The sequence below is a fragment of the Artemia sp. Qi Xiang Cuo genome, chromosome 13 (genome assembly GCF_049724085.1).
Source record: "Artemia sp. Qi Xiang Cuo chromosome 13, ASM4972408v1, whole genome shotgun sequence".
Taxonomy (NCBI): domain Eukaryota; kingdom Metazoa; phylum Arthropoda; class Branchiopoda; order Anostraca; family Artemiidae; genus Artemia; species Artemia sp. Qi Xiang Cuo.
In genome coordinates this window covers 36,195,151-36,208,440 of record NC_142806.1, presented here as the reverse complement: position 1 = coordinate 36,208,440, position 13,290 = coordinate 36,195,151, and the positions used below count along the sequence as shown (strand labels likewise).

General features: G+C 35.5%; 1 protein-coding gene across 1 annotated transcript in view; it reads right to left on the bottom strand.

Annotated features, from left to right (window-relative positions):
- The window catches only part of LOC148945236 (A-type potassium channel modulatory protein DPP6-like), a 420,942-nt gene that overhangs the window by 94,642 nt on the left and 313,010 nt on the right, over positions 1-13,290 (bottom strand). Inside the window, exon 9 of the mRNA XM_089098982.1 lies at positions 3,341-3,471. Coding sequence (XP_088955108.1) covers positions 3,341-3,471 — 131 coding nt within the window. The remainder of the gene's footprint in view (positions 1-3,340; positions 3,472-13,290) is intronic.

Here is a 13,290-nt window from a genome sequence, read left to right as displayed (position 1 = left end):
GATGTTACTCCAAATTTATATTAAGTTGCGTAAGAGTTACCACCCCCCTCGGACTTACCTTAACTGTTAAGCAGTTTAACTGTTTCAGCAATTTCATACAATCCAACTAAAAATATCATCCAGCTCTGTTTCACCCCTATTATTAAATCACCAAGTAAGATCATTCATAGCAGAGTAATTCCAATGGAGTACCTTTTTCACACATTGAGTTAGTTTTACACAAATAACACAAATTTCTGATCTCTAATACCATATGCTTTCATTAGACCTTCCATTGAATGCTAATAGCCGAAAGCTTGGCTGTTAACCATTTTACAGAAAAGTCCAATAAACCTTTGAACACGTTATACCAAGGTCTCTTGTAGGCGTCAAATCTATTACACATCTGAGCATGTTCTTGTAGGTTTCCATGTAGGTGTCAAATCTATAACACCTCTGAGCATATTCCTTGTACAGTTGATAGTAATTAATAGTGGTTCAGAAAATGGGTGTTGACACAGAAAACTGTCTGGCAAGGCATGTACCGTCTGTAGTAGTAGATGCCTGCTCGTGGTAAGGCATGTCCCGTTGAAACTGCACTGTATATTCATGCCCCTGGGCTTCTAGGTTCTGTGCCTTTATATAGGTTACTAATCATTACTCTATCGCCAGGTTTAGATGAAACCTTAACGAATTTTACGCAAATACAACATATATACATGGTTTGAGTCAATTAGATCATTAGCTAGTTTTATAAATTCTGGGAAGGACTGAACTCGTGGCAGTTTGGGTAGTGGTGTGTTTATAGTATTCCTTTTTCTTTTGGAAAGTTTTACGTTGGCCAAAAAGTTGAAACAAAGTTGGTTGAAACAAAATAATTAATTTTGTATTTTTTATTTTCTACTTTTATCCAGTCGATTCAGTGTCCTCATTGAAGTGACTCTTTTTAACTTCTGTGGTGCTCAATTACAGTAGCAACAATGGTTTATATAGATATTGCTTTTTTCATTTCTTAGTTTTAGATTTTATTTAGTTTTAGGTTATTTTATGTTTTATTTTTGTTTTTAGCGAAATATCCGCATCGTTTTAGTTTGTCTTTTCCGTCTACTGGCCGTAGTCCTGTTTGTTTTCTTAATCTTAAGATTTTTCTCTCTCGTTGTTTTGTTAAAGCCCTTCAATAGATATTTTATCTATAAAAGATACGAAATTTCTTTCTTCATAGTCAACGCAGTAGGGTTAGCTTAGTAAAGAGCGGTGTGTTTCTTATGTTTTTTTTGTAATCACATAGTATAAATGGTAATATAAACTTGGGGGAATCCTCATTCGATTGTGAAATTATAAGTTCTAGTACTCTTTTACATGGAATAATACTGATGAGAGGATAGCATACGATCCTTCAGCCTCCGCTTCCCAAGAAAGCCCCCTAGATCATCTTTGCATTGAATAAAAGTTTCAAAATAGAAATTTTAATCAAAACATTCAAAAAGTCCCTAAAATACACCCAGGGCCATGCTACAAACTATGAAAATAACCTATTTGCCTATATAAAAAAAACTTCATAAATACATTTTAGGAAAAAAGTATACATGTTAAACCTTGTTGAGGTCAGGGTCGCACAAGGATTGTCAATCTCTGTGATTCAATGGTGAAAGTGAGGCCCTTGGCTATGAACGACTTTTAATTAAGAAACTTAAAATAAACATCAATTATGTTGGGCGAAGAAACTAATCTTAAAACTAACATAAATTACCAGAAATAAAGCTGATCTAGCCGTCCCCAAAATCTGCTACAGGGGTAGAGTGTCACTTTTGCTTCCTTGGGAACAAATATAAAAGTGTAAAATAGGCTAAGCCTAAACTTCAGACTGACTCTCTGCAAACATGAGTTTTGTTGTCATTCGGTGCGAAAACAATCCAAGTCCTGACTTGATGCAAAACAAGCTGATTCAGTGCAAATATAAGCTAAGTCCTGACTCAGGGTGAAAAGTGGTTAATTTCTAACTCTGCTTAAAAACGACCTATCCCAGGAGTCAGCGCAAAAACAAGCAAGGATTTCACTCCGAGCTGACAAGGCCTAAGTCTAGGCTGTAGAATTTCGAAACTTGATCCTGGCCAGGTCTAAAATCGAGTTAAGGCAAGATTAAGCAAAAAACGAGCTAAGTACCGACTCAGAGGAAAAAAGGATCAGTCCAAGTTATACAACTTAGGTGACATGGTGTAAAACTGCAAAGGATATGATTTGGTGCAAAAAAAGCTAATTACTTAATTGGAGGAAACATGAGCTAATACCTGACTCAAAGAGAAAAAAAAAGCCTAAGCCCGCCTCTTTGCGAAATAATGTGAATCCAAGCTGCAAAACTCTGGTGACAAGGTATAGAAATGAGCAAAGTCCTGACTAGTTTCAAAAACCAGCAAAGTTCAAACTCAGGAGCATATTTTACACGGTGCAAACACAATTTAAACCCTGACTTATTCCTAAGACCAGGTAAATCTAAGCTATAGACTGACTAGGTTCCAAAACGAACTATGTACTGAAAATTAACAACTCTATTAATACATTGTTGTGAAGCATGGGCGCTGTGTACAACTCTTACAAAAACATGGATTATGCGAAATTTAAGTTTGTTTTGGTTTCTTCTTTTTTTGGTTGAGAATTTTTATGAACTATAAAATTAAGAATTCTCAGGCTTTAATTTTGAGCCTCATCGAAATAGCATGGAAACCATCCACCTGAAACACTATTAATTTATTCATAGCTATTATTAAGGGGCACGTGTAATGTTTTCGTAAAAGGCTTACGAATATCTCACTTTTGTTGCGGCACGTCCATTACAAATCATCTACTTTTTCAGATTAACATTTACGGTGATTCGTGAAAATTCCCTTGTTTTGACGTTCATTTTTCAATTTTTTTTTCGTTTAGCCACACGAAATGAGATAAAAGCTATTCGTTAACTTTACCTTCTCCTTAAAAGTTGACAATTTTCTACATAAAAGGGGTGTGCAAAACAACCACGATGTGAGTCTTACTCATTTAACTTGTATTTTGCGGTTTTGCTATTTTCTTTTCTGGTTTTATCGACTTCGCGTTTTGTTAAGATTCTAAAGTATTAGCATTTTTAATTCTTAATTTTCGTCTTGGGATTTTCCGTTTCATTTCATGTTCCGTTTTACGTTTTATTTTGAGATCTGTGTGAACTTTCTTGGATTAAATGAATGATCCCCAAAGACAGTAAATTTTACAAGAAAGATGTTCGAATGCTAGATGGCAGATGATAACAAATATTCAAATTTTGTTTCTAGATTAAAAATTTTCCTTACAGACTTCAAGGCAAAAAAATTATAAATGGAATGGCACTTACTGATCTCTAATAAGAAGCGGGGGCTTTATTTCTTTGGATCTGATTCTTACAATCCCAGCAATTGGCTTGGCTGCTGAAATTTCACGAAGATCTACCATATTCAACGTAGCAACAGGATTTTTTAAACCAGCCTAGAATTTAACAGCGGATTAACTTTCAAAGCGGCAAAACAATAATTGAATTGTTCCAGTTTTCTTCCATTGGGACAGTTTGGCTTTCAGTTAAGACATTAAATTTAAAAAAACATGTTTTTTCAACTGAAAGTAAGGAGTAACATTAAAACTTAATACGAAGAGAAATTATTACATGTATGAAGTGAATTACCCCCTCCTCAACACCTCGCTCTTTACGCTAAAGTTTTTTAGTACTTTTAAAAAAGATTCATATTGTTCTAATTAAGTGACCCTTGTGATTCAGAAGTCGTTCGTAAATAATTAGGACAAAATTCAAACTTTAGCGTAAAGAGCGAGGTTTTGTGGAGGGGGTAATCCCCGTCATACACGTAATAATTTCTGTGCGTTTTAAGTTTTAATGTCGGTCCTTATTGTCAGTTGAAAAAACTTTTTTTAATTTAATTTCTGATTGTTTCTAAGTAATGCCAGGAACTCTGGTCCCACCCCCACAGCGAAACCCCCTTCCCCACGGAAATTTCCTCTAGGCAATTTGATCCCGGATAAAATTTACCACGGACAATTACCCTTTACAACTCCACGCGTAAAATTGAGACGGAAAAGAGAAGGCAAGACATTTAAAAAGAACTTCGTAGGCTATAGGAATTCTGGCAAATTCCCCCAATGTATAATTTCCCAATAACGAATTCACCCCCTGTAAACTTCCCTCCCCATAGAAAATTCCCCCGTTGAAACCCCCCAGCAAAAAAAATCACCCCCACTCCCAAAAATGTATAAACACTACACAATAACAAATACTATGTGTAAAAAATGGGCAAATTTTATGACTTGAAGACCTTTCCCCTGGGCTGTGGGAGGGGGGTCATGTTATATCCAAAGACATAGTTATTGCGCGTTACAACTATAATGAGCAAAAAGGCTATCTCAAAATTTTGATCGGACGACTTTGGGAAAAGGGGCCAGGGGAGGGGGTCAGGTTGCCCTCCAATCTTTTTGGTCACTTGAAAAGGGCACTAGAACTTTTAATTTCCATTCAAATGAGCCCTCTAACGAAATTCCGGGACCACTGGGTCGATACAATCATCCCTGGAAAAAAAATAAACACACATGAATGTGGAATAGAAAATTCCACATTTTTCCAGATGGGAGCTTGAAACCACTAAACCACTTTTCTGATACGCTGAATCTGATGGTGTGATTTTCATTAAGATTCTAATACTCTTAGGGAATGTTTCCCCTTTTTTCGAAAATCAGGCAATTTTTTTCAAGCTCGTACCCTTTAATCAGTAAGACTAAACTTAATGAAACTTATATATTTTAAATCAACATAATAAGTCGATTATTTTGATATATCGGTTGGTATCAAAATTATGTTTTTTTTAGAGTTTCGGTTATTATTGAGCCGGGTCGCTCCTTACTTACAGTTGGTTACCATGAACTGTTTGAGAAGATATAAGATTCGATATATTTTCTTTTAACAAAAGCAACAACAGAGGCACTGGATATGGAAGGAGTGGTTGTATAAACTTTGGAGGTGGCTTATTCGATTGGAAACTAAAAATTCTAGTTCGCTTTTTAAGAGTCAAAAGTGAAATCACAGAAAAAGTACTTAAACTCAACAAACGGAAAAAAAAACAAAAGATTGAATATATTTTTAGGGTGTATAGAAATATTATAGGATTTTTATGAATTTTTAGATTATGGATTTTAGATTTGATGTATTCTTTTTTAATGATTGTTGGAATTTATTTTAAATTAATGGAATTTTTTTATATGTTGAGGGGGATACAATTCGCCCGGATTGTGAATTATTTGATTTTTGGGAATTTTTTAGAGGATTGTTGTAAAAAAAGAAGAGTCAAATGTGATCTGAGGGCAATTAGCCCTCTCCCCATGCCCTCTATTCTACAAATGCATCCAATCAAAATTTTGGGGCAGCCATTTTGTTGAAAATAGCCTTAAGGTCATATAACGATGCCTCCAGGGTTGACGCAATTCTCCTAATCTCAGGGTCTCCCAGGGGCAAGGCATGTAAGTTATGGTGAATATATGCTTTTTATGGAAGGGGTGGTCGTATAAACTTTGGACGAGCCTCATTTGACTGGAAGTTGAAAATTATAGTTCCTTTTAAGAGTCAAAAGTGATAAGAAGTCATATAGCATCCCCCCCCCCTTGCACGCTTTTCCCAAAAATAGATCCGATCAAAATTTTGTAATAATTGCAACATATTGACATATTGCTATTAATAGTTCATTAGCAAAGACAAGTTAGATATATAAATTTCGCTTGTTACAGAAGTTTTCACAAATTATTATTTATAGTAGAACAAAACTGGATAAAACTGGATTTTCTTTTGGTGGTGGAGGGGCAAAAACAAGGTTTTGGTTGGTCAAACCAATACCCTTTGCCGTATATAGTTAAATCCTTTCAATGCAAAATATTTTCTTGGCACAAAATATTTTCCCCGACAATTATATTTTCATATGAAATACTCCTTAGTATGGTATTATAGATTAATTTGATATAATGTTTCCATAATAGAATTGGGAGCACAAGATGTAATAAAAAAATAACTTCCGCGTTTTTCTAAATTCCATTGTTTAGAACTATAACACACTGATAGCTGTGAAAGTCCAAAATGAAATAGCTTTTCAATTATTATATTCGTTTTCAAATCTGGCGTTGATCATTTTCATCGGTTATTTTTTCAATGCTTTGAAATGAAGATACTGTAATAGGTCTTTCTACACTCTTTGTTGATTCGTTGATTTTAGATACCTTATTTATCAGCTGATCATTTATTTATCTACCAAAATTTCGGAATAGCCATCTTTTGCAAAGTAGTCGAAAAAGCAAATAACTATGCTTCAGGGGATGACAAGACCCCCCACAGCCCCAGGGTCAAGTGTTATACGCTATATAAGTTGTCCATTGTTTATATATTAGGCTGGTTATTGAGAAAGTGGGCATATTTGATCCTTAATCTCCAAAATGTTGAAGGTATTAAGGTAAAACTGTTGGAAAATGTTGAGGGGATGTCATTCAAACACCAAAAACATGAAAAGCTGGATAAATATCCATTATATTAACCAAAAAAAATATTGGCAATCGAAAACAGACGGAAATTAATTAAAAAGATTTTTCCAATAAATCAGTTTGTCAAAGAAAAGTAAAGAGCCACATTAAATTTAAGACCATCAGACCAATGAGCTCCTATGATAATACAATTCAACAGGTAAATAATAAATTATAATCGTATATTTTAATTCTTAAGTGTAAGGCGTGAAAACTGCTTCGTTTTTTAGACCAACAAAAAACTTCGGTAATTAAAATGAACAGAGATTAACTTTAAAAAAAACTTTGCATAAAAAGAAGTTTTGCAAAGAAATGTAAACAGCTATATAGAATCAAGGCCATCAGAAATTAATTCCTACTTTATTTCGAACTCAAAACCATCAGAAATTACTATTGAAGGATAAATAAAGCCCAAAACGAACAGAAATTAAAATTAACGATCATATCAAACATAAGGATAACACGTGCAGAAATAAATGAATAAATATACCTTAATTAGGTTCAATATTTTTTTCCCGAGGGCAATTCATATGGAAGGAATGGTCGGATAAAATTTGGAAGGAGCTCATTTGATTGAAAATTGAATATTTAGTGCCCTTTTTAAGTGATTAATTAAGAAAACTTTTTCCACAAAATAAGTTTTTTCAAAGAAAAGTAAAGAAGTCATTAAACCAAGAATGGGCAGAAATGAAGTCAAATAATTTTCCAAGCGTGAAACTACCACAAATCAGCATCGATAAATAAATGAAGCCCAAGAACGAACATAAATTGCAATAAATAACAGAGTCAAGCTCAAAACGAGCAAAAATTAACATGAGCAGGGCTCAAAACCCCAATGCCTTCCCAAGGCCAGAACATAATTTGCACTTTGCTGAAAAAAATATAAATGTTTTTACTCTTATAACTTTAATAAATCAAATAATATTAACATTTTGATTAATAAATATCATTATATGCATATTAAACTGACAATGCACATTTATTTGTATTTTTTCAGTAGAGTGCAAATTATGTTCTGGCCTTGGGAAAGCATAGGGAGTTTGAGGCCTACTCATGTTAATTTCTGCTCGTTTGACTCGGTTATTTATTGTAATTTCTGTTACATTGGGAATTAGCATTAACAGAGTGCATTCTGATTTAATCTTAAGGCAACATTTAGTTTTTAAACATAATGGGAAAATGGCAGGGCGGGCGTGGAAGGGGGATTAAGTGCCCTTCAATCACTTTGAACTATTAAAAAGGGCACTAGCCGTTTCTATTTTTAATCGAATGAGCCCTTTTCGAAGTTTCTACAATTTCTTCGATACGAAGTGCCCTGGTCTAAACAAAAAAAATAATACAGTGTATCAATATCGCTCTACTATAAAAATGTCAAGCCTTCCGATCACTTTCGACTATTAAAAAGGGCATTAGCCCTTTCAATTTCCAATCGAATGAGCCCTTTTTGAGTTTCTACGTCAAAATTTTCTATATACACCTTATATACCCCCAGGGCTACAACCCTTGCCCTGAGGGCTGTTAGGGGGTTGTCATCCTCAAAGAACTAATTTCCCGAACTTCCAACTACATTGAAAAAAAATAACTATCTCAAAATTTTTATTGGATTTGTTTGAGGAAATGGTGGGCGTGAGAAGGGCGTTAGTTGCTCTCCAATCACTTTTAACTATTAAAAAAGGCACTAACCCTTTCAATTTCCAACCGAATGGGCCCTTTGAAATTTCTACGACAACGCTTTGTATAAAAAACCTTATATACTCCCAGGGCATAAGTCGCAACCCTTGCCCTGAGGGCTGGGGGGGGGATTTGTCATCCTCAATTACCTAATTTCCCGAACTTTCAACTACGTTGAAAAAAATTGCTATCTCAAAATTTTGATTGGATATATTTTGGAAATGGTGGGCGTGAGAGGGGGGTTAGTTGCCCTCCAATCACTTCCGACTATTAAGAAGCTCACTAGCCCTTTCATTTTCCAATCGAATGAGCCCTTTTTTAAGGTTCTACGACAACGCTTTCTATAAAATCCTTATATACCCCCAGGGCATAACTTACAACCCTTGCCCTGAGGGCTGTGAGGGGGGTTCTTATCCTCAAAGACCTAATTTCTAGAACTATTAACTACTTTGAACAAAATGGCTATCTCTAAATTTTGATTGGATGTGTTTGGGGAAATGGTGGGCGTGTGAAAGGGGTTATTTTGCCCTCCAAACACTTTCGACTATTAAAAAGGGCACTAGCCCTTTCAGTTTCCAATCGAATGAGCCCTTTTTGGAGTTTCTTCGACAAAGCTTTCTATAAGAAAAACCTCATGTCCCCCAGGGAATAACAACAACCCTTGCCCTGAGGGCTTTGGGGGAAGTGTCATCCTCAAAAACATAATTTCCAAACTTTTTAACTATTTTGAACAAAATGGCTATCTCAAATTTTTCACTGGATGTGTTTGGGGAAATGGTGGGTGTGAGAGGGGCGTTAGTTATCCTCCAAATACTTGCGCCTATTAAAAAGGGCACAATCCCTTCTAATTTCAATCAAATAAGCACTTTTTGAAGTTTCTACAACATCGCTATCTATAAGAACCTTATATGCCTTCAGGGCATAACTTAAAACCCTTGCCCTGAGGGCTCTGAGAAGGTTATCATCCTCCAAGGCTTGATTTATAAAAGTTTTAACTGCGTTGAAAGAAATGATTGTTTAAAAACATTGATTGGATGTTATTGTGAAAAATTTCGGTATGAGAGGGGGTTAGGTGCCCTCCAATCACTTTCGACTATTAAAAAGGGCACTAGCCCTTTGAATTTCCAATCGAAAGAGCCCTTTTTTTAAGTTTCTACGACAACACTTTCTATAAAATTTAATATGCCCCCCGGGCATAACTTAAAAACCTTGCCCTGAGGGCTGTGGGGGAGTGTTCTACTCAAAAACCTAATTTCTATCTGGAAATCAACTACGATGAACAAAATGGCTGTCTTAAAATTTTGATTGGATGGACTTAGGGAAATGGTGGACTTGGAAGAGGTGTTAGTTGCCTTTCAATCACTTTCGACTATTAAATAGGGCACAAGCCACTCCAATTTCCAATCGAATGAGCCCTTTTCGAAGTTTCTACGACAACTCCTTCGATACGAAGTGCCCAGATAAGTACAGGAAACTGATTAGTGCAATGAGAATAACATTTCTGCAGTTAAGGTTGGTAATGAGATTAGTCGCTGGTTTTGTATTAAATCAGGGGCAATGAGGGTTGCCTTCTATCCCCGTTTATATGAATTACTTTGATGGACTTTGTCTTAAGGAGCACAGTAAAGGCTATGGGAGAGCACTGATTCAAATGGGGAAGTAAAACTCTCCTGAACTTAGATTATGATGATCATTTGAGCATCTTAAATAAAAATACTAGCAAAATGAATAAATTTTTGGAGGTTTTGAGAGTTTATTGTGCAAGAATAAGTTTGAAATTTAAAGTTAAGAAGACCTAGATAGTATTAATAGCAAAGACGGTGGGTGCAATGAAGATTATAAAGTAGAATTGCCAAGGCCACGATGACTTTTTCACCATTGAAAAAAGTTCGGAGGAATAGGGACATAAGTCTACGAACAAATTTCTAGAATATCGCAGCCTATAAAGTGTTGACAGTGGTCAAGTGTGGGCACTCCGAAAGATGGAGGAAGATTTGTTAGATGTTTTGCAGATAAACTGTGTACTGATTGTTTTGAGTACCCGTCTGATAAACTGTATTTTAAAAAGTAAGGTGCACAAAAAATGTATACCAAAATTATTGGATTTTCAAAAAATAGTCTGAAACTCTACAAAATTAGTTTTGAAACGATATGAAACTGCACCATTAGAATTACCAGTACCAAAAACCCCATAATTATAGTCTTCCATCTTGATTTAAAAAAAAAACGTTTTTGCATTGGAAGCAGTGATTTGTCTCCTTTTTTATAATTGCTTTTTTTGTGTCACCACTAGTGGGGCACTGGCACATCATAGAGAGATTATTACAGTCTCGTTTGAAATGGAATTACTATGTGTGGTGCCTTTTGTATGCATTAATCAAAAAAACTTTTTGCACAAAATAAGTTTTTCCAAAAAAAAAATAAAGAACTCCATTAAACCAAAAATGAAAAAAAATAGAATCAAATAATCTACCAAGCATAAAACTACCACAAATCAGTAACAATAAATAAATGAAACCCAAAACAAACCCAAAAACTCAAAACCAGCAGAAATTAATCTGAGTAGGGTTCTAAACCCTATGCTTTCTACAATCCAGAATATAATTTGTACTTTACTGAAAAAATTCAAATGAATATACTGAAAAAAATGTATATAGTCAGTTTAATATACATATGCTGATATTTATTCCTTAAAATCTAAATTAATTTTTGATTTCTTAAAGTTATAAAACGAAAACAATTAAAAGAATTTTTTCAGTAAAGTACAAATTATATTCTGGGTTTTAAAAAGCATAGGGTTTAGAACCCTATTCAGATTAATTTCTGCTTGTTTTGAGTTTGACTTATTTTAATTTCTGTTTGTTTTGGGTTTCATTTATTTATTGATACTGATATATAGTAGTTTTATGGTTGGTAGATTATTTGATTATCTTTTTGTTCATTTTTGGTTTAATGGAGTTCTTTACTTTTTTTTTTTGAAAAATTTAATTTGAAAAACTTACTTATTTTAAAACTTATCCTCCCTCCGATTACTTTCGACTATTAAAAGGACAATAGCCCTCTCAATTTCCAATCGAAAAAGCCCTTCTTGAAGTTTTTCCGACAATTCTTTCTATAAGACATTATATGCCCCCAGGGCATAACTTGCAACCTTAGTCCTGAGGGCTGTGGGGGGGTGAAATACTCAAACATATAATTTCCTGACTCTTCAAGTACGTTCAACAAAATGGTTATATCAAAATGTTGATCGGAAGTGTTTGGGGAAATGATGGGCATGGTGGGGGCATTCACCCTCCGATCACTTTTGACTATTACTAAGGGCACTAGCCCTCTCAATTCCCAATCGAATGACTGCTTTTTGAAGCTCCTACGACAACACTGGCAACGACCTAATTTCCAGAACTATCAACAACGTTTAACAAAATGTCTATCTCAAAATTTCGATTGGATATGTTTGGGGAAATGGTGGGCGTGAGAGGGGCGTTAGTTGCCGTACAATCACTTTCGACTATTAAATAGGGCACTAGCCTTTTCAATAACCAATCGAATGAGCCCTTCTTGAAGTTTCTACGACAACGCTTTCTATAAAACCTTATATGCCCCCAGGGCATAACTTATAACCCTTGCGCTGAGGGCTGTTGGGGGAGTGTTATCCTCGAAGACCTAATTTCCGGATTTTTCAACTACGTTGAAAATGGCTATCTCAAAATTTGTATTGGATGGTTTTGGGGAAATGGTGGGCGTGGGAGGGATGTTAGTTCTCCTGCAAACACTTTTGTCTATTAAAAAGCGCACTAGCCCTTCGAAGTTTCGAAGCTTTCGAAGTTTCTATTACAATGCTCTCTATAAAAACGTTATATAACCCCAGGTAATAACTTACAACCCTTGCCCTGAGGGATGTGTGTGTGTGTGGGGGGGGGGGGTATCACCCTCAAAGACATAATATCCAGAACTTTCAACTACGTTGAAAAAAGGGATATCTCAAAATTTTTATTAGATGTTTTTGGGGAAATTGTGGGCGTGAGAGGGGGGTTAGTTGCCCTTCAATCAGTTTTGACTAGCTATTAAAAAGGGTACTAGCCCTTTCAATTTCCAATTTAATGAGCCTTTTTTGAAGTTAGCCCTTTCAATTTCCAATTTAATGAGCCTTTTTTTAAGTTTCTACGACCACATTTTCAGTAAAAAACCTTATATGCCCCCAGGGCATAACTTAAAACCCTTGCCCTGAGGGGTTTCGAGGGTTTGTCGTCCTCAAAATCGTAATTTCCAGAACTTTCAATTACGTTAAAGAAAATGGCTATCTCAAAATTCTAATTAATGGTGTGTTTGGGGAAACGGTGGGCGTGAGAGGGGGGTTAGTTGCTCTCCAATCGCTTTCAACTGTTAATAAGGGTACTAGCCCTTTTAATTTCCAATCAAATGATCTTTTTGTACTTTTTGCGACAAGACTTTCTATAAAAACCTGACATGCCCCGAGGGCATAACTTACAACCCTTGTCCTGAAGGCTCTTGGGGGGGTTATCATCCTCAAAGACCAAATTTCCAGAGCTTTTAATTACGTTGAAGAAAATTAATATCTCAAAATTTTGATTGCATGTGTTTGGGGAAATTGTTGGCGTGAGAGGTGAGCTAGTTGCCCTCCAATTACTTTCAACTGTTAAAAAGGGCACAAGCTCTTTCAATTTCCAATCGAGTAAGCCCTTTTTGAAGTTTTACGACAAAATTTTCAATAGAAAACCTTATATGCCCCTAGGGCAAAACTTACATCCCTTTCCCTGAGGGCTCTAGGGGGAGATTCATCTTCAAACACATAATTTCCAGACCTTTCAACTACGTTGAACAAAATGTATATCTCAAAATTTTGATTGGATGTGTTTGGGAAAATACTGGGCGTGAGAGGGGGGTTAGTTGCCCTCCAATCACTTTTGACTATTAAAAAGGCCACTAGCCCCTTGAATTTCCAATTAAATGAGCCCTTTTTGAAGTTTCTACGACAATGCTTTCTATAAAGCCTTATATACCCCCAGGTCATAACTTACAACCCTTTTGCCGAGGGCTGGGGGGGGGAGTGTC